The sequence below is a fragment of the Pomacea canaliculata genome, linkage group LG9 (genome assembly GCF_003073045.1).
Source record: "Pomacea canaliculata isolate SZHN2017 linkage group LG9, ASM307304v1, whole genome shotgun sequence".
NCBI lineage: Eukaryota > Metazoa > Mollusca > Gastropoda > Architaenioglossa > Ampullariidae > Pomacea > Pomacea canaliculata.
In genome coordinates this window covers 6,812,158-6,834,241 of record NC_037598.1, presented here as the reverse complement: position 1 = coordinate 6,834,241, position 22,084 = coordinate 6,812,158, and the positions used below count along the sequence as shown (strand labels likewise).

At 36.8% G+C, this 22,084-nt stretch overlaps 1 protein-coding gene and 1 long non-coding RNA gene across 2 annotated transcripts; one reads left to right on the top strand and one right to left on the bottom strand.

Moving 5' to 3' along the window:
• Positions 1–1,684: 1,684 nt before the first annotated feature.
• Positions 1,685–3,601, bottom strand: LOC112572475. The gene is made up of 4 exons (XR_003101003.1): positions 3,365–3,601; positions 2,821–2,913; positions 2,286–2,312; positions 1,685–1,786 (listed from the first exon to the last, which is right to left on the bottom strand). It is a non-coding gene; the product is annotated as an uncharacterized LOC112572475 (long non-coding RNA).
• A 737-nt stretch (positions 3,602–4,338) lies between these two features.
• On the top strand, positions 4,339–21,692 carry LOC112572251 (IQ and ubiquitin-like domain-containing protein). Its single transcript, XM_025251828.1, has 13 exons — positions 4,339–4,429; positions 5,444–5,951; positions 6,233–6,367; positions 7,206–7,373; positions 8,001–8,237; positions 13,612–13,706; positions 15,047–15,257; positions 16,661–16,836; positions 17,294–17,464; positions 18,676–18,852; positions 19,140–19,388; positions 19,791–19,976; positions 20,280–21,692. Exons 2-13 carry the CDS (start codon positions 5,447–5,449, stop codon positions 20,463–20,465), a joined length of 2,496 nt encoding a protein of 831 aa, XP_025107613.1. The 5' UTR covers positions 4,339–4,429; positions 5,444–5,446; the 3' UTR covers positions 20,466–21,692.
• The last annotated feature ends 392 nt before the right edge of the window (positions 21,693–22,084 follow it).

Below are 22,084 nucleotides of genomic sequence, written 5' to 3'. Positions count from 1 at the left end.
ATCTTGCCATTCTTGTGCTCTTCCTTTGGAATGAATGCTTGCAAGTTGCAACACTCTTTGGCCAGAATATTGCAAGACCATTGCCCTATTATTGTATGATTTGAAAGACTACAAAAGACTAAGATGAGGAATGAAAAGATGGGATTCAAAAAAACTATATAGCTCTCCAGTTTAATCTGCTTATTTACAAGTTTAAAGCTTCACCACTGTTACGCTAATATTCATTTTTGTGAAGAAATGGCGCAAGGATGAGGAGCTACCCACTCGCAAAGATAGCCTCACGATAACTGCAGAATTCAAGTGACACAAAAATAAGACTATCTTTAATTTTCCTTAATTTAAAATGATCAAGAATAAGCAGGAGCTGCTTGGTTTAGAACCATAACCATTCTTCCTGTTTGAGCTCACCAGAAGTCATGCGCGAGAGCGTCTGCACGGATTCGCAGCAGTGGTCTGCGGATGGAAGACTGCAGGAAATAGGCAGGATTCCTGATGACTCGTGCCGGTAGTCAGGAAAGCATCATGCCAGGATCGGGAAATCAAACCCTGAACGAGTACAGAATGCAGCATATCATGGTGAAGATGGAGATATCTGCAAGAAGCAATGAGCAAATAATTTGAATGATATTCAATATCAAGACTGCAACAATACTGCACCAATTATCTTAGTTCACTGCGTACTACACTTAAAAATGTCACACATTATCTCAGAGAGAACTGGGCGGGTCAAAATCGATTCATAGCACCATTAGAAAATACCTACAAATATTGCAGCGCTCTTGTTCGTGATTAACATAATTGAATCAATTCCTATCCTCTTTACCATGAAAGCAAGCGAAAATGACTCCATGACAGAGAGAAATCATGGTAATTTAACGATTAATGAGAACTTGATTATCTTTGACAATGCCATTAATCATCAGTCTTCTTGGTTCGAGGGATGAGCCCTTGCCACCATTCATTTTGTGCCTTCACTGGTTTTGAGGCAGAGACTGCTTGGCCACTGCAATAAATTTACTTTTCCTATGAGATATGCGGCTTCTGTGATTATTTCCATTTGTAGGTTTACAATTTTGCTGTACATTCATTCATTCCCGAGATCAACAATCAATCGATATTGTAGATTGATTTATATTTACCTTTCTGTCTAATTCTGCAACGTCTGTTCACAATTTCTCTTTAGATACCAGATTTCAACAAATTTTTAAAGAAAAAAATCATTTCTTCATTTCAGAATAATGTTACAAGAGTCCATTGTACATAGCCTCTTTAAAGTTTAATCCAGCAAAAATGCCAAAGTCAGCCATCAAAATCAATGCTTGAAGAATTGCATCAGACCTCAATCAGTCTAATCAATCAAGATTATTCATGCACACAATTCCTGGCCAGCTCCCTTCATCTTGATTTTATCATAGTGGTGATTCTTCCACCGTCTTCACCTCTGAAGACATGACATTCTATGTGTTATACCAACAGGAAAGGCAAATCCATAAATTTTGAATCTAAGGCGCACTCTTTATGTGCATGCATTGCCATCAAAAAGGTATGTTAATCTTCATAAAGGGAGACAGTCTGTCAAGAAAAATGTTACACCCATAGATTTTTTTCATGCTTTCCTTGAAGTTTCTGCGGACTTCTTCAAATAACTGTATTCATTACATCCTTTAGAGCTGGCGAGTTGCGAAAGATGTTCAGGGATCAGGTTCTTGATGTGGTCTGCCCACTGATGCTGCATAGGTGTGATGGGGCCACTCTCCACAGACTTCTTGAGGAACTGGTAGTTTATCTGCAACCATAAATATGAAATGAAGCAATTTACATATGGTGAGACAGATGCAATTAAAAAACAAAAACCAAACAAACAAAAAGATGACTATATGCAACAGGGTACAAAATCATAATGAGAAAAAGAATGTGATTATGTATTGTAATAACTGAGACCATAGCATGTCTGTAGTCAATATTTATCTTTTGTTTCTCAAGGAAAAATAACCATACTGCATTTCACTGAGTGTCATAGAAGTCCAGTCTATTTACAGGCACATAACATCCAAAACTAATGGTGAATATTGTGTATTTATTATATACATTAATGCACATTATACTTCAGTCATATCAACATATAAAAATGGTAGAGAAAAAGCAGAGGAATATGCTGAGAGAAGTTAAAAGATACAGATCAAGACAAAGGAACAGTGGTCTGGAAAGGAGAAAAAATGGAAACAGAATGAGTTTCCAACAGATGTATAAGCAGTTTATTGAATAATAGAACAAACCAATCTTACCCTTATCCTTCGATCTTTGCTCATCATCTATGGTGAAAACATATATGAGAAATTTTCACTAAAAATAAAACGATAAATAATATAATAAGAAAATCCTTAATAACTGTGTATAGAAAAGGTCAGTGAAGAAAACAGCGTGCATAATAAAAGTGTTTTTTCTTCTTAAACTAATGTGATTTTTAGGTGCAAAATGAGTGATGAAAGAATAATTTGTGTACAATGTAGAAAACATATACATGATTGACCATGAATGTTGACAAAATGTGCTTGAGAAGTTTAAAAAAGCAAATATTTTGAAATACAAGGCAATCATACCACTTTTCTTGATCCTCTGTTAGCTTTTGTCGAAGCTTCAAATACATACAGGATTCAAAATATTTTTAAACTGTACATGAAATCTTGCACAAGAATATTAATTACATCAACTATTGAGTGTATGATAAGGTAATAACAAGAAACTTGCGTATAGATTTCAACATAGACATACTCCAAGAATACCTTAATCAGTGGTCAGATATATGATATTGTCACATACCTCAACAGGATATTCTGGTGACCAGGACTTTCTTCTGTTTTTGTCTCATTAAAAAAGTGAGCCTCATCTGCTGCTTTGATGGCACTGTCATGTCTAAACAATGAAGTATCTCTTCAGTTATGAGGCTCTTAGAAAAGTAATATTCTATAATGAAGATTTATGGGCAATTAAAGGTACATCTTGGCAAAATTGGATAGTTATTTTTAAAAAGATGAAGTTGGTATTTTAACACAATTTGTTAACAGCAAATAGAGTCTGCGAAATAGTTTCAAAAAGATGTCATTTTTCATTCATGAAAACAGATTTATATATATATGCTTATATATTATAAACATGATGTAATGATGATTCATGGTCTTTAACACTTGAATCTTTTCTAGTTCATATAGCTTTTTACATAATTTTATTAATTCTAGTTGCTATTTACTGCCTGAGAGAGAAGTGCAGCTTTTTATATTACTTCTATAACACTGACTTCTATAACGATAATGTCTAACACTGATGATTTGTCACGGACAGTATGTCATAACTGAAAACAACTTACAAAATCTGCATGAGAAGAGCTTTATTTTGATCAGCCAAGCGGAATGTCATTAATTTGCTCTTGGAGTATGGGTCTTCTTTTTGTCTCAAAGGCTTCTGTATTGGAGGCAACACAGGAAACCCATCTGGACCCATCCCAGCGGTTTTGCTCTTATGTCGAGATAGACTATCTGCTTCAAGTGTGCCATTTCTGCTTGTTGATGCCAGAATGCTGTTGACTGGCGAGTTTGGGCGCACACCATTTTATAAGTCCATTGGCTGTTGCCATTTTGGGTCTGGAAGACATTATTAATCTAATCTATAAAACATTAATTTAAACCACATATCATAACTGCCCTTTATTTATGCAGTCAGAAATTGTCAGAATAAAATGGCACGTCTTCCAAAACGACGACTGGAAAAACTGCCAGCAATGTAGCACTACGTACGTCACTGTACGTGTTGATCTATGATTTTGCATGTATGTTGATATAGATATACGTTTGCCTAAAGTAATTGACGAATAGTGCGTGACTGGAGTTTAAAATTATAGTTGTAAAGCTCATCATATGTGCTTACATTCACTCATTGCAACGATATGATCTTTTCAGGGTTGGCCTGACGTTTAATCTGAGTGACTCGCCCATGTTATCTACCAACTAGTCTACAAAGCTGTAAACTGAGTATATATTCCCTTTTACAATTAAAGCATTATACATTTATGATTAGAAACTCGCACCTTCGGTTGCAGATTGATTTCGTCTTCTATGACCAGTTCCAACTGCTATTTAATGTCATTATTATCTTTTTCTGTTTTGTTGACAAGCAAGTCACAACTTTGGAACACAACTACCAGCGCTGTTGCCGCCGATTTGTTGCAAGGGGGTAACGACGCCTTCAGGTGCGTGTTTCGGGTTTGTAAACATCAATTCCATTGGACACGATGGTTTATTTGACCAATGAAAGTCGAGCTTATAGACGCGATGTCGTACTTACATAGCAACCAATACATCACCACAACAGTCTCGAAATGGCGGCCATCTGAGAAGAAAGACCTCGTAAAAGAGGTGGGAACGAAAATCTCTGTGTAAGTTCTTTTAATACACAAAGCAGACCAACATTATTTTATTGCTTATTTCAGTATTAAAGTTTGTTTTGCTGTCTGTAGATTTCATTTTGTAATTCTAGATTTATATTAAATATTATATCACGATAGTGATCGAGCCGCTGGATTTAAAAAGATCCAGAAATGTGACTTTTACTCCCATTTTTTAAAGACTGTCACCGCATATTGAATGAACTTATTACATAAGTGTATATACGCATATTTAATTAATAGACTATTAATTTTCTTTTTTTAGTTTGTTGGCCGTCTAAGATAGTAAAACTAATATATATTACTCAAATATCGTAAACTGTGCCAGACCATTAATTTAAGCAGTCTCGAGGATTAAAAGCATAAATTTGCTCAATTTTAGCTGAAGAAAACGTTTTATTTGTGGATGTGAGAGTTCACAAATTAAAATAAAAATGAATTTAAAATCCTTTTAGGAATGATACTCGATCTTTAGTGGCACTCGTTTAAAAAATTTAATTTGTAATTGAGAATGACATACACTTATTCTGTCTATATAGATATATATTCGTAGTTAATTAGCAGAATGCAGTTTAATTTGTGCCACCTCTTATATTTTCAAGGAAATTTCACACTTTATGTTCCAGGATGTATATCTAGATTTGTAATTAAGTCATGCTAAATTAATATATCTGCCAAAACATTTAGAAATGGAAACAGCAGTATATGTTCAGCAAATTTATTATGTCTATAGATATGCTGGTGTATTTTAGCAGTTCATGCCAATTCTGTAAGAACTAAGGTAACGGTATCGAGGAGTGATGAAGGAACATATGTTTTTAAAAGTGTTACATATGTTGTTTACGATTAACTAACTGATTTATCAAGCTAACTTAATTAGAATGTCCGCCTTTTTTTCTTAAATGATAAACAGTGCAGCTACATGAATTCGTTTTAAAATATCCAGGCCAACTATCTGTGAAATGTCGGTGTCCATGTGTCCTAGAAGTTTTCTTGGTTTCACAGATAATGGCAGATGACGAAGCATCTCAGCTTAAGGAGCAGCCACAGACTGAAGAAGGTGAGGAGGCCACAGCTGTAGAGCAGTCTTTTGAAAATCTTGCAGAAGAAACCCCAAAAGAACAAACAGATGCTCCCACAGAAGTTCCCACTGACCCAGGAGAAGGTGGGCAACAAACAGATGCTCCCAGAGAAGTTCCCACTGACCCAGGAGAAGGTGGGCAACAAACAGCAGAGGACAGGATCACTGATCTGGGAAAAGAAGATGCCACAGAAAAAAAGGAAGAGATAGTGCAGGTTTTTAGTGAGGAAAACCCTGCTCTACAAGGGAAAAGTGCTGAACAGGACACAGATAGAGCTCCAGAAGAAGTGAAGCCAGAAGACAACAAACATACTAGGGAAGAGGCAGTCACTCCAGACAAAATAATGCCAGAGTCGCAGATGTCACATCCTGAAATCAAACAAGAAAGCGCACAAGAACATTTGAGTATAGATCTGGACTCCACCGCTACAGGTAACAATTAAGTTGTCTTTTTCTATTTCTAGCCTACAACGATTTGTAAGATACCAGTTTCAAAAAGTTTAATTCATATTAAAGTAAAAATCTTTCAACATTAAATTATTCATCACACTTATGAAGTTGTAGTTCAAGTTGTTTTTCTCCAAGTGCCTTAAGAATGTATTTTAAATACTCATATTAAAGAAACATGTTTAAATGTTGCAAGCATGAAAATAAGCTGTCAGAACTCGCAAAAAAAGGAATGCAATGGGCTTCGTTGTTTGTGTTGTTTACAGTCAAAATTGTTCTGATGCCAAGTGGTCAAGTGGTGACCATGGCGTGCACGCTTGGCAAGACACTGCTCGAGTTGAAAAGACATTTTGCCTCAGAGCTCAAGATGTCTGTTGATGTTATCATGATGATATTTGATGGTAAGATGGGCAATATAGACAGCTATCACCCTGTCCATTGACAGAACAGTTTGATAGTTTATCCACAACATTTCTACATAATGGAATAATAATAGTAATAGCATGGCAGTTGGCAGCAAGCTCAATGCACTTTGATATAAGTAATGAATGGTCTAACAATATCAGTATAGATTAGTAGACTCTATAACACAGTTCCCCTCAAAGTAGGCTTAATGTGTTGCATAGAAATTGAACAAATAAGACACAACATCGCAGGGAACATTTCGCATCTCTCACAGTCATAAGAAAGATTCTAGGGCAACACAGTTAAGAACAGACTATAACCTGGCACCGAGGAATTGAACATGACAGCCGCACAGATACACACTTAGAGAAAGATATATCACTGAAATCTAAAATCTAATAATCTGCTGAACACGCAGTAAAGTACAGGGTTCTAAAATGAGAAAATAGAAAATGGCATAGGTCACAATGTTAGAAAAGTTAACTGTTAAATATTACTTTATGTCTTTGTTATTTTTGTCTTTGTGCTTGACTTTAGTCAGTTTAGACTGTGACTCAGTCTTTCTTAAAGTACACCGAATTTGCCTAAGTGGGCAGAAAAATCTATCCATCACCATAATTCATCAATTGTGATCCATCAATCATCTGCCAGAAAGCAATAAAATTAAATGTTACATGAAATATGCCCTTTCTCTCTCTCACGCATGCAAATCCCCATATGGAAATTTCAATGCTCTTATATCCATGAAGATCTTGGAACAGCAAACAAAAGCTTTATTTGAAGGCCTCCAAAAATATTATTTTAATCAATATAAACAATTGTGATGGGATGCAGGAAGAGCTATAGAGGACACAGCTACGCTGGCTGACCTAGGTGTTGGGCCTAATGGAACAGTGCAGATAGAGATTCAGTCCTCAGACCCAGTGAACAACCCCATCCGCTCATATCGGCTCCACCAAGAATACCAAATGCCAGATGTCATTACCGTTCGTGTACAGACTGGTGAGAAACTAATGTGTTTTAATCATGTCATCATGGTTTGAATAGAGGAGTGAGAAGCTAAGTCATGCAATCACTGTTGATGTGTTGACGAGGGTGAAATTACTGTTTTGTCCTTGTGCCATTGTTCTTTTTCTACAAGCTGGTGAGAACTTTTTGCACTCATGTGTGTTCCCTATTTATGTACAAACGAGTGAACAATTACCCACTATATTTACCTTTCTCTTTCATTTCTTAAGTCTGGTGGGACTTTTATCAAACTTATTCCTCTAGTTAAACATGGGAAGATGACTTAGAAGTCTTTGATAAGGTAAAAAATGTTTCGTAGTATTTTAAAAAGAACTTAATTGATAATTTTATAGAATAAATTATTCAGTGCAAATTATTTGCATGATGTATGTCATGTGTAATTTACTAATTTGTATGTGTGTTAGTTCATCTTTTAATGTACATCATTGCTATATTTTGCATAAGATCTAAATATTTGCAGTTAAAATATTCAGTTATTGATTCCAGAAATATTTTCAAGAGATTTACATAAGTAATACAGTAACTTCTCATTTTCAAATGACATGAGAAATATTTCGAAAGTTTTAAGAAAAACATTAAATGTTACTGATTTCCATGCAGATGAAGGAGAGCCTAAGGATGTTGTGGTTGAAATTGAAAGGACCACAATAAAAAAACCATTCCTGGGAGGTTACAGACATAAAATAAATGGTATCGAGTTTCACAATGCTGCCGCTCAGACTGTTCCATTACCCAGAGCATCATCAGGAATTGAAAGGTATTGTCGAGACACTCAGACTGTGGAGGTGCGGAGTAGAGTACAACAGACCTTCAATGACACGTCTACCCAGATGACAGGTGCGTATGCCTAAATGTGGGGGTAAATTGGGTGGAAGTGTTGATGAGATGCTTGGCCTCATGTATTCAGATTGGGGACCATCCAGACATGTGTCCTTCCAAATATATGCATACCTTTCAATCACTGGTTGGTTCTACCACTTGGAAATTTGATCACCTTCAAGAGTTGATTTAAACACAGTCCTTAGTCAATTCAAACACAATTTTTGTAGTCTTTAGATTTAAAAAGATATCTTTGTGGACCTTTGATGATTCCTAAGTTTTCTCAATTATTTATTGGTATTGACCTGCACATGTTGATTTCTTTCATTTGTGTGTGTGTGTGTATGAGAGAGAGATTTAATGATGCCAATCTCATTGTGATAAGCATTAACTTGATTAGCCAAATTGACAATTGGCCAATTGAATTGAATCATGGCTATTGTCCAGTAAGCGTGTGGTTTTTTTCAGCTGGTCCCCTCACATATCTATGGGCATGCAGAAAATACAAAATAATGTGTTTTAAGTGCCTATCCCAGCCTGCAAGGGCGTTGGGTGTTTGAACGGCCCCGATAGGGAAGTGAGAATTTGGGATGGGAAGCGTGTAATTCGATCCTAAACTGACGCGTCCATCGCGCTTTTTTTCTTCAGCCGCGCTCGATTTGGTAGCCACGTGATCGTGTCGCATCCCTCCAGCCGCTAACCCTAACCCCCTCTCTTCCCCTTCGCCGCGTGTAGCTACGGGGTCAAAGGTACAACGTACCCGGTCACACCGGCCGGTTCTTTGCGCGCGGACATTTTGAACTGTACGTCCATCTTCAAGTGAAACACCGCCGATTTCTGAAGTAAGTCTTAATAAAGTTAAGTGAAAGATGCCATTAAAACAACTATACTTTATAACAGTGGATAGTCATGAATAATTTATGATCATATATAAGTATTGTAGTGCTTTTTGTGAAATGTTTCACGTGTTGTACCCGGCAGTTATCACACATATACATCGCTAGCAACTCGCTTTTACATGACGCTGTCTTCTATATGTGCTGTAGATAATTTAAATGGTTTAACCATATCCTTCTTGTTGTAAATAATCAAATTGCTTAATCGTATCTCTTGCCTACTAATTACACGTATTTACTAATTACAGAAATGAAATGTTGAGCGCGAATACGATTGGCGGAAGCAAGATGACAGTGCATGATGGGTTCAAATCAACTAGTCAAGAGGTAAAGCACACACACACAATCTCTCGTATTATTGATGATTAACTTCGAAGTTGAAATCTATGACATGAACTCATTGAGTCATGCTTGAAATTCGTCGTCTGCTTTCTCAATAACAGCGGTGCTGCGATTACCAAACGTTTGTCTCCGTCTTGGTGCATTCTAGGGGAAAGCAACGAGACAATCACATTGCTTTCTGAACAACTAAAATTTAGGAAAATTAATGCAAAGCAAAAGAAAGAATTTTATTTTTGTACTTATACACTTTGAAATTAAAACAAAATGTATGAAATCCAAAGCTATGCAATGAACTTTGTCAAAGTCTGTCATTTTTCTAACACATATCTGATCACATATATTTTCTATTCTCTTAAAATGCTGCATGCCATTTTTTCATTTTATTTTACATGATTTACAAAAAGAACTAATTACAACAATCTTTAATTGCAGATCACACTGACTGTAGGTCTGGCTCAGTGAATTTTACCAGTAAGTTTATTTTGTCTCCCTCTATGATTTCATGAGGATCACTATACAAGCACAGGTTTTGTGTTTCTAATGGTGTACATGCACATCCTTATTATATCCATCTAAACATTTTTTGTTAATTAAAAAAATTGTCAATAGACTTACATCTATAGTTTAGTTTTGTCATTACTTTAAAGACTAAAAATATTTTGATTTCAGATACATTATTGAACAGAGTTCTCAGCAAAGTTGACGAGCAGAGCGAAGCACTACAGAATGTAGTTCACAAACTGAATCAGGTCACCCTGCTTCTACAAAATATGGGGAAAGAGAAGCTGATGAAGAAAGGAATTAGAACAAAAGTGGTATGTCATTTAAGTATAATGTGTTAGTACTAGACACCTTTTTTAAATGTTACCTTTAGCTTTAGCTAATATATCAGTTAATATGTATGTTATGCTTTACAGTCTTGATAAACCATTTAACAAACAGGCAGGCGTAGCATCGGCTTACAGGTTAACTCTCCTGACAAGAATGTGTGGTCAGTGTAATATTTGTATTAACAAATAATGCACATTTTATGAAGTACAAAATAATGTAGTATTTTATATGCATAGATTTTATTTATAAAATAATTCTGTCACTTGCTTTTCATGGTGTCAAAATGAGCAGTCTGTGTGTCTATTAACTATGACCACTAAATTTGTTTTACTTTCATAAAGAACAGCTTTGATTAAACTCTTAATTAACTTGGTGATTTGAGTCACTTAATGCCATTATTTTCTCTGAAGTCCCACTAGGGTTTATTTAAGAGACTGGGTCTGGTTTGTAGCTATATTCATCATGCAACCATTGATCCCTCATCAGTGGAGTAGGGTTCAGCATTATATCTTAAACTTACCCAATCCAGTGAATTAATTTATTTTGCATTTGTATTGTAGTGTTTTACATGGTGGAAACAACTAAAGATTTTTTGTAACAGGTTCAGCACCTCTCGTGCACGGAGAATTTTAAAACGGCTGCTTTCTTCAGAGTTGGCTCAGTGGAACCAAAGGGGAAAAAGTTTCCAGTCACTTCAGCTGAGAAGTATATTAATTGGTGTGTAGTTTTTGTTTGGTTTTGATTTCTTTGAGGTGTACGTCAATATGAACTTAAAAGGACAGTTTCCGAACAATTTTGAAAAATAGTGAATCTAAGTATTATTTTCTCTACATTTACAAATTTATTATTGTCTACAATAGCATTTAAGTCTACCTTACAATTTCTATTTGTGCACAGCTGCAGTCCAAGAGGCATGGATTGAGGAATGATTCGAAGGGTGATGCCATCTAATGGTGAGTGGAATTACAAAATGAGTTTGTCAAGTTAAAATTATTAATGTGAGCATTGTTTTATTCTTCGTGGATTTATTCAGTAGCCCTATTTACTTTACTTTTTGTACTAAAGATTAATTGGTTACTTTCAGATATTATCCAAAACTTCTTATACACACAAATGGCCATCAAGACATTACCGTTTCAAAATCTTTTTATTCGACTCTTGTTCAAGTTCTTGTAATCTCACTAGTAATTAGTAGATTTATGAAAGCTTTAACTCTTTCTTTACACAAGGCTAAAGGCGGTCAAACCCCCCTGTATGCATGAATTTACCCTTTTTCAAAAAATTATTAAAAAATAACTAAACAAGATAGAACAGCAATTTAAATTGATTATGACAGATCAAAATGTGTAGAAGTTGAACAATTTTACCGTAATCTTGCTTGTGAACTCACTTTTATGATAATCCAACCAAAATTAGGTATATTATGTGAAGTTTGGAAAATGTTTTTTTTTTACACATTTCAAACAAAAAATTCGGGAGCAGATGAAAACCATTTTTACACCATTCGTGGCCAAATTCTCCTTCATCTGAAGCAGGAATATCCTCTGGGATGTTCTTTCTTTTGTTATTCAACGTTTCAGATGCATGATGTTCACAATGTGTACCATCGAAAAGGACAGGTAGTGTAGAAGGTTCCCAGTCACTTAATCCCCAGACACTTCATCCCCAATGCTTCATCCTTAAAATGAAATTTTAACTATAAAAATTATGAAGCTGGCGAAAAATTTAATTGAAATTCAAATAATTATCTTCATATAAACATCACAATAAGTTTTACAATTAAAATAAATATTGAAATACATTAATAATATTTAAATCATGCTATTAACTTCAACGTCATTTGAACATCTACAACATTAGTTAAAGTATTTTAATTGTTAAACTTATTGTGATGTTTATATGAAAATAATTATTTGAATTGCAATTAAATTTTTCGCTGGCTTCATAATTTTTATCGTTAAAATTTCATTTTAAGGTTGAAGCATTGGGGATGAAGTGTCTGGACACCAGTGTAGAAAATCGGCGAGACTTTCGTTCAAACATACGTCCTTCGTCATGTAAGGGAGATAATTGTGTTCATAAAGGCCTAAACTATCTTATTTATTAAGTTTTTCTTTTAAACCACGAGCTGTATAGGCCTAAACAAAATTACAACAATGCATCAGCCCAATGTGAATACTGCATAACAAGTGAGCGGCCACCTGTGTTGAGTGCATAAAGAAAGAGTTAAGCTTTCATCTATGTGAGAGGTTAGTTCTACTTTCACAGCAAAATCAAAATATGTAAATACATTGTAACTTTTTCTTTTCTTCTACAGGGATTCCACCACTCATGGATCGATTTTTGGTGTCATATTTTTCTATCTTTTATGTAAATTGTTTGACTTTATGTTATAAATAATTATTTCAAAAATAACTTTCATGGGGTAAAAAATTATTGACTGCAATTTTTATGTAAATAATTGGATGAATGCTTATGTTCAAAAACAATTTTAATGCTTTAAATAATGTAAACTGCTAAAATAGTTTTTTTGGTGTAAATAATAAAATTGTTTAATGATATCTCTTGCCTACTATTTATGCGTTGTGAGGAAACGAGATTTTGAAAAGCTGTTGAATGTTTTCTTCATGGTGTGCAAGCCTGTGTACCAGTGTAAGTAAAAGTGAGAAAGGGTGAGGAATGCAGCAAGAGGGGAGTGGGAGTTGGGAGTTTGATGGGAAAACACGACTTCTCATGGGCGATCGGTGGGTATCCAATGGTTTTTTCGTGGGAAGGTGGGTGGGTCTTTCGTGGGAAAACATGGCAACCCGTGGGAATTCCCTACGAGGTCCCCTTAGGGTCCCGCTTCCAAAACCCGAGAGGGACCCAACTTTCTTCCCGAAGAGGTCCCATGAGGGACCCAAGAGTTCTTGCAGGCTGGGTATTGCACTTAGCACTTTTGAAAAAACCTTGAAATCTCCATAGTCTTTTCTTTGACTGCCATTTTATTTGTATTGTGTAGATCAGGGGTGGGCAATTAATTTTCCCAAGGGGCCGCATGAGAAATTGGGATGGTTTAGAGGGCCGGACTAATATAGTTAACTCAGTTTTACCCAATACTGTATATATACTATATATACTGGTGGGTGGGCCAGCGGCGGGCCGGTCAGAGACAGGAGGCGGGCCGGATCCGGCCCGCGGGCCGGCCTTTGCCCAGGTCTGATGTAGATATTATCTAGATATTAGTATTTGACAGTTATCCATTACACACATTTTTACACACATGCTCTCTCTCTCTCCCTCACACACACATACAGAGATTAATATAACTTGAATTTATCTAGGTATTGGAGTCTACGTTTCTAATATAACTGACAAGCTGCTGACTCCAGGAGAGTACACTTACGCAGAAGAATACCATAACAACATTCTCGAAAAAGTAAGTTCAGGCTTTTTTAACTTAAAAGGTCCAGTAAAAGCTCGCTTTAATTGTGAATCATTCTCTTGTGTCTGCTTTTAGGATGAAAACTGTTAAAGTACAGTCAAATCTCCCTACTATGCCACCCCGCTACTATGCCACTCTCGGTATTATGCCACTTTTGCTCGGTCCCGACTATAAATTCAGTGTAAAAAAATATTTACTATGCCACCCCAGACTCTCGCTACTATGCCACTTTTTTTGTGACTGTTAAGACACAAGTTGTGAAATTCCGCACAGTGCTCGATTATTATACTGTATGGTAGTGTGGGACATCGCAGTTAGGTGGATGGAACCTAGCACGCACACAGGGAGGGTGGAGGCTGGCGATGGTGGGGTGGTCGCTGGCCGGGTGACAGTCACGTGACAGAGGGAGAGCGGGAGGGTGTCGACTAGCGACAGGATGCAGGTGGTTGGATGTGGTTGGGAGGGGTGGAGGATGAAGAGGTGAGGGGGAGAATGACAGGAGACAGCTAGCGCCAGCCGACGATTCTTGAGAGCTTTGGACTGACGGGTAACTTGAGCAAATAAAGCCGTTTTTACGAACCCTCGGTACTATGCCACTCTCGCTACTATGCCACTTTTGCTCGGTCCCGGTAGGTGGCATAGTAGGGAGATTTGACTGTATCAAACAAGATGGTTTACATTACATTGTGGAAGGTTAAAGATAAGTGTGTTTTTGTAGTTCTGATGAGTGTTTCTAGAAAAATGTACTATGAGGTCTTTAATTTTTAAAGGTTTCAATGTTCTGGCAACATAACCATGCTATATACTGCATATCTGTTTGCTGCTATTTGTTATTTCGTGCAATGCCTACAAAGTTAGGCAGTAGCATGACAGTTTTCTTGTAACTCATTTTTTATGAATTCTTCCATGCAGTCTTACATAATTATGTAACAAAATTATTAAAAAACTACAACTGAAACATCATAATTATCCTAACATTTTCCTCATGTAATTTTGAAGAACTATGTATAAACAACCAGCCTGCAAATTTTCTTAGGTCTATCTTTAGTAGTTAGGGTTCAAGCTGTTAAAGGTGGAATGTTACAATTAAAAGGGGAGCAAGAAAAGTGGGAAAGAAGTAAGAGTAGTCTTTCTTTTAGAAAAATGGGTAATGTTAGGAAAAAAAGGGTGAAAACTAAAATGTGATTGCACATTATAGTCCAAGTCTTACTAAAATGTAACAAAAGAAAGACATAAAAATGGTCTGTCTTGAAAAACATTGATGAAAGTTTTGTTAAGAGAAAGCTAATAAGGAGTAATTAATTTTATTTAAACATGTCGTATTATCTCAACAGATAATCATTCTTCAAAAGAATTACCGCCGGTGGCTGGCTACACGTTACGTGAATAAACTGAAAGCAGACAAGAAAAGGAGGGAGGAGTGGGAGCGACAGCAAGAGATTAACAAACAGAAGGAGAAAGAAAATAGACTCAAGCAAGAGTTTGAAAGAAGAATGCACCCAAAGACCAGAGAAGATTTTGACCTACTTTATCATGCACTTGAGAGTAAGTCTTTTTGTCTTAGTAAATCAATGTTTCATTGAGCATTTTAGACAATTAATGTACATATAATGCCCTTGAGTTTAGTGTATTCATTTCATCTATATATATATATAGATGTCATCATGTGTCTGTGTGAAAGTGTGTTTTTCACAAGACATACACATGCCTTATCTTGTTCACACATGGAGCCTGATATTTGCATTTTCTTTCTCTTTCAACAACTAGTCTGCCTCTTGAGGCCCTGTCTAAGTTTAGAATTAAAAAAATTAACTCTCCTTTAACATGTACATATGGTTTCCACCAAATATAATACTAATACAAGGCTTCCATCTTTAAGTGGATTCATTCACCACACATCAATATTATGCACTGAAAGAAAATATCTTGATAACGCAGTCTAAGGCAAGAACAAAAATTAAATGTTGTTTTGTATTTGAGTTCACTGACCATGACAGTGGGAAGATATAGCACTCACTTGGTGAAGTCATCTCTGGGAGCCCTAGAGCCACCATCACCTCTTGGGTATGTGTTATTCAGAACACAATTGGCTTTGTGTTGCCTTGCTGCAGTGACTGTAGGCATTACCTCTTGGGTTGCCCTAGTCTCAACACAGGGTCAGTACTCATAGATCAGATATTCATTTCTCTCAGGGAGTTGTCTGATGAAGCTTTGCCTGACATTCTGTCTCAGATGCACAATCACCCCACAAAAATGCTGCATCTACATCATTTGTCTTTTTAGTGTAACGTACTCTTCATTCACAGGAGATAAATTATAACATTTTAAAAAAGTCTTTTACAGGAAATCATCTCTTTGTCACAATAAACACTGGCTTAAATTCACTTCCCTTTTCTGGTAAAGTACAACATCCACTCTTTCACATGTGTTCCAGCTAAGTATAGCTTACAAGGAGGTACTATATAGGAAGTACCAAACAGATCAGGCCATGGAAAATTTAAGACTATAGATGCTTTTCTAGAGAGTTCTACACCTTTCTGACAGCAATAAAAAAAAATGATCACACTTTTGTGCAATAGCACATTGCACATGTGACATGAGTTGTCTAGCCAAATCACAGGCACAAACATTCACATTTTTTGGAAACGAAAGTACCATATCACCTGTCTATGACAGAAAGAGAGAGAGAAAGTTTTCATGTTTGCCCATCAGCCTTCAGATGTGCACAACATCTTTTGTGAACATTTAGTAACTTATCTATATTTCCAAATGGCTAGTATTTGCTAACAATTTGTGCATTTATTCTTATTTCATTTTTAAAAAATACATATTTACTGAAGCCATTGAAGCTAGGTCAAAAAAAGATTTCTCTGCTTCTTGTTTCGTAATGTGACATTTCATTAGCTATTTTTTTAAATGAGAGAACACAATAAAACCTTATCTCACAGAGTGGCGGTTGGAGGAGATTGAGCGAATCAACAGCACGCTGACAGGGGCTGAGCGCAAGGCAGCCTTGTGTATGTTGCTTGATCAGGAGACACAGCTACTAGCTGCCATTGACCGCCATAAAATAGAAACAAACATTGACAACAAAGAGCAGTACATACAGGATTTTCTCAACAAGGTCAGTATGGGAGTCTCCCCATAGCTGTAGTTATATAAGCGTGAAAGAGCATAGCAATCACTCAAAAGGAAAATTAGAATTCTACCAAGATTCATCTGTACGGACCTATGCTCCACTGGGGGTGATTAGGAACAAGATTCTTCTGTAGGGAAAAATAAAAACTATAGTTGTACAAGAGGTGTTTATTTTATTTACAAGTTTCTGACAATCATGAAAATTTGTGCATCCAGAGGGAAAAGCCTGTGCCTGAGGGGTGAGACACTATAGTTAGTTAATGTGACTCACATGCTTTTGTCTATCTATTTGTCTGATTTTTTTAGAAGTTTTTAAGTCCTGTTTTAACCAGCTATTGGCATTCTCTTTCTTTAAAAAATCAAAGGCTCATGTCAGTGATAAAGAGCCTTTCATGTGAGGATTAATACAAGTTCTTATAAAGTGAGGATTCCTTTTTATGCAGGCTGCTGCCCCTAAGAGATGGCGGGGCTTTGATGGCAAACCCACTGAGATGGACACACCTTACACCATGCGGGCCAAGGAACTGAGAGACATCTACAACTCTATCAACATGAAGTACCTCACACAGGATGAACGTCTGGATGTCTTGCTTACCCTCAAGCACACTGTAAAGGTTTGGTCATGACCTCTGTCTCTCCTCAACCAAAGCCATGCCTTTCCTACCATTTCAAAGATTGGTTGTCAGTCCCTGATGGCTACGTAGGGGTGGGCTAGTCGCACAAAAACACAACAAAGATCAAGACTGCCGCACAACTGGAGATTTTATTCAGAGTTTCACTCAGTGGCCGGCCTGCCGTTTCTCCACTCTCACTTCCAAAGCACAAAAAAGCCCCTCTCATCTGTAAAACTACACTACTTATCCTATCCCCATTAAATGTTCCAGAAACCATCCTCCCTTTTTCCCACTGTCTCGTCATGACCTTTCTCAGCCCCTGTGATGGCAGTGGTCACCCCTACCATACACCGTCTGGTCATGGCCTCCCCAAGTGGGTCAGGCGACTTCATAACTTAAGTCTAGTGTAACAATAGGTCCAGTAGCCAGTAGCCACTGGTAGATAGTTCAAGGCTGGTTATTATGTACAGTGTCAGGGACCTATTCAGAGTGCTAGGACTGAGCACGTGTGTGGATGAAAGGGTGTGAATGATGGACGTTTCCTAAATGGTCGAGTGGTCTGTGTGACTCTAAACTCCGCAAGCGCCAGCACCTTATGCTGGCCTGTAGACAGCTCAAGGAGCTTCATAAATGACGTAAGGTGATGTCAAAGGGAGGTGACGAAAAGGAGGAGGGCGTTAAAGAGGGGAAAAGAAGAACGAAGTGAGGAGAGAGATAAGAAGACTCGTACAGGCGAACCATTCTTTTATTTGATAGAAAGAACGCGCAATTGTCTTACCCGCGGGTGTGGTCGAGAGAGTGTGAACGAGCCACTTATATGCAGTGTCGTGACACACAGTCAACGTGACAAAGGGACAGTCCTGGGAGCTGTTCGACCTCTACCCTATACAAACAAAGACATAACTTAGTACACTACAATGACAATGACACTACTAGAGTGCTACAAGTCTAAATTAAAAAAAAAAACATTTTGGAGATTTTTTAAAATTTGAAACAAAGTAAGAAAGTTTAGATCCAGTCTGCTTCCCATTTATGGCAGACTTTTCTTCATCACTTCAGGTAAAGTCAGAATATCTTAATTTGCATCACTTCTTTATTTCTCAACAGTAAAAAGGTAGGTTTTATCGATGACACCATAAATAGATTGAGTTCATATGTGAAGGACAAATCCTTCTACTTTTTGTGTGTGTGTGTGTGTGTGGATGATACAGGAACATGACTGCAAATTGACAGAAGAGATCATTGAGCTGGTTGATCGAGAGGCGGACTTACTGATGCGAGGAGTCAAAGAGAGCAATCTGACTGGCCTTCGCAAACGGATTGCCACCTTGTTCATGCAATACATCAAGACACCTACCTTTAATCCTGAAGCTGCTAATTTGCTAAAGGTGAAAGCTTTGACTTCCTTGTATATCATGCCAGTAGCAGGAGAAGTCTTTTACAGCCGTATGCTTGCAGCCACAAAAAAGCATTAACTATTGTTATGGGATGTTCATAAAATAGCTGCCTTTGAAAATGTCTATGGATTAATGTCTGAAAGTTGTCTACTTTAAAAATCATGAAAATGAGTCTCTAAATCTCATCTTTTTCATCAGTTTGAACTTTCCTAGCCTGAGTTAAAAATGTTTCATTTGATGCTCATTTTTTCCTCTTCTTCTGATGTTTTAACTTGTAGGTACCTCAAGACCCAACTGTCTTCCGCAAGAACATCTATTTTTGTCCTTCATGTAACAAGTACATGCCATCAACAGAATTCTCCCTCACAGGAAACACTCGAACAGTTGGAAAATGCCGCACCTGTCAACAGATTGACAATGAAGCTCGAACTCGCCAGGAGTCCAGTCAGTACCGCAGAATGCTCAGAACACTGCGGAGATCTGAAGATGCCTATCAAGATGGTTCCCATATTGCTTTCCTGCTGCAGGTATTTCAACTTACCTGCTGAATTGTTTTTGTCTTAGTCCTTTTGCCATGCAGATGATCTCCACTAAAATTAGATATCTTCAAGGTTATTGTAAATGCACTAAAATATTCCCTTTACAGCATCGCTAGAAATAGCAATTTAGCTACTGATCATTTCTGGCCATGTACCTGGGCATGTCTCTCTATCACTTTACCTTCTCTCTTCTCTTATCAAACACGCACATGTATGCACATACATTTGTATGCATGCATCATGCATGCACATATACATACACATTAAAATTCTATGGCCTTTTAATTGTTAAGAATATATTCTAACATACTGTGGGACTCCAGTCTAGTGTAAATATAGTATAAAAATATTGCAAAAGAATAAGAAACATGTTTAAATCCTACTGTACAGGAGAATGATCTCCGTTATCTCGTGGAGAACATCTGGAATGGCCAGAGCATCCTCAGTGCTTGGAGTGATCTTCATGACATGGTATTGATACGATGGGACTCTCATACCCAGTGGTCACCATGGAATTGCATCCTTCTGACTGAAGATGAGGCCACAGCTCACGGGAAACTTGTGAGACTGGACGAGGTGATTGGAATTAGCATGCTTTGTAACAAGACATGCTTTGTTAGAGACACATTTTCTCAGAGTTGCACATTTTCTGTTCACCATCATTATCACCATCAATTAATAATTATCAAGGAGTGAAAATGTTCTTTTAGTTCGCATTACCATTTATACATGCATGCCCGCTAGTAGTGTTTAATTCTTTGATCCATAAGGACAGGGAAGGCTAAGAATGTGCCATGTAAAAAACAATAATAATAATTACTATGAGGCCATTTTTTATATATCTTACATTTCGATTTATATACTTTTCCCCCACCACAGGGATATGGTGAGGTGTTCATGCAAAAAGTTAAACAGAAGCACACCATTGCCCGCAACTACTTCTCGCGACTTCCTGGCATGGCAGAGTTGATGCAGAAGCATAGCAACAACAACGGCCAGCCCCTAATCCCAGGTCCAAGCTCCTTAGCTGGCCATGCCTTGCCCATGCAGTCGCAGAAAGTATGACCACATGGATTTCAGCAGATATGAAGGCATTCTTATTGCTCCAGTTGTTTTCACTTCCACTGTCATCAGAACTCTTTTATCTAAAATCAAAGTTGACTTTTCAACAAAATCTGTCAGTGATGTACAATAGTGTTTGTAGACAAAGCTGACGTGGAAAAACCAATGTGCTGACATATAATGTTATCTGAGTACCTGATCATACTTCAAGGTCATTAAAGAAAAAGTGGAAGCTCCAGGTTGCTTTATTGTACGATGAACTAAAGTGAATTTTTGGACTAATGAAGTGATGTTCATTGATTTCTAAAAACTCCATTTTGCTAATAATTAATTTACACATTTATTCTCATTTAATTTTTTAAAATACAGATTTGTTTTACTGAAGCCGTGGTATCTAGGCCAAAGAAATATTTTTCTGCATCTTGTTTTGTATTGTGGCATTTTTTTAAAACTAGGAACACTTCTTTGAAGTGCATATATGGATGCATTTGCTAATCAATCACTTGTCTGCTTTAAAGCAAAACATTTACTGGATTGTTCACCCAAATTGTAAAATGTGATACTGATTAAATGATGGATAAATGAGTGTTTGCTGGTATGTAAAAATACATTACCAGCATGAATGGGTGATGATGCTTAAATTTATGGCCAATTAAATCTTTGTTACTTGAATCTGTTCTCTTACACTAAAAATAATGCATCATGTATAACATAGGCCTATTGTTTTGGCTTAGGTTTTATATTATCTTAATGCAGTCAAGCAACCTTTTAAAAGATCAACTGTTGGAAGTATATAACACGTCCCTGTTTTATGAATGCTTCTGTCAACAAAATTTGATACTCCAGCTTGTTGTTCAAGCCAAAATGCTATATAAACTAACTTTAATGTTGTGGTTTATTTACAAAATTTATTGCCTTTACCTGTGATACTACAAGTCATTTCTTTGAATGGTTTTAGTCATTTGTATTTAGCCCTTTGCTTTGTAAGAGCACTTTTGAAAGGGAGGTCTACAGTTATATTATACTCTGCAGTCCTTGCTTTTTAAACATAATTACTTTGTGTGTGTGAATGTGTGCATGAATGTATGCATCTGTATGAACCTACACACGTATTGATATTTATATTATGTTTGTCATATTAAGTGCCTGCTTCCATAGTTGAGTGTGACTGTAGTTAATGTACAATGTGCACAATGTGCCCAGGAACAAATTAAAGCATCTATGTATGGATGTTTGTACATTTTAAAAAAATTATTCATATTTGACTACACATTATTTGCATGCAGACCTACAGTTCTGTATTCACCTACAAACTGGGAACAGTGCGTATGTTTACACATGGAAAACACAGATGGTTCCCAGTTTCCTCTTTAACATTACCTCTAGCCCATCATCAACCCTTGCACAACCATACAACCTCAAACCTAAGCCCCCACTGCAATCTTTAGCCTAACTTCCACCCAACATCTCCAGTTGACAGAAAATACATGTACACATGCACACAGACACAAACAGAAATTTGCATACTCTTACAAGCATCCACATTCAGTATTTAGTGGTTTCTCACTTTGCCCGATCATGGTATTAAATGCAACAATAAATTTATCATCTATAGATGGTTA

Excerpts from the sequence above, each read along its gene's own strand:
- LOC112572251 (XM_025251828.1), top strand. The coding sequence starts at position 5,447 with ATGGCAGATGACGAAGCATCTCAGCTTAAGGAGCAGCCACAGACTGAA. Across the intron at positions 6,368-7,205 it reads TATCATGATGATATTTGATG|GAAGAGCTATAGAGGACACA; the intron begins GTAAGATGGGCA and ends GATGGGATGCAG. Across the intron at positions 17,465-18,675 it reads CCCTCAAGCACACTGTAAAG|GAACATGACTGCAAATTGAC; the intron begins GTTTGGTCATGA and ends TGGATGATACAG.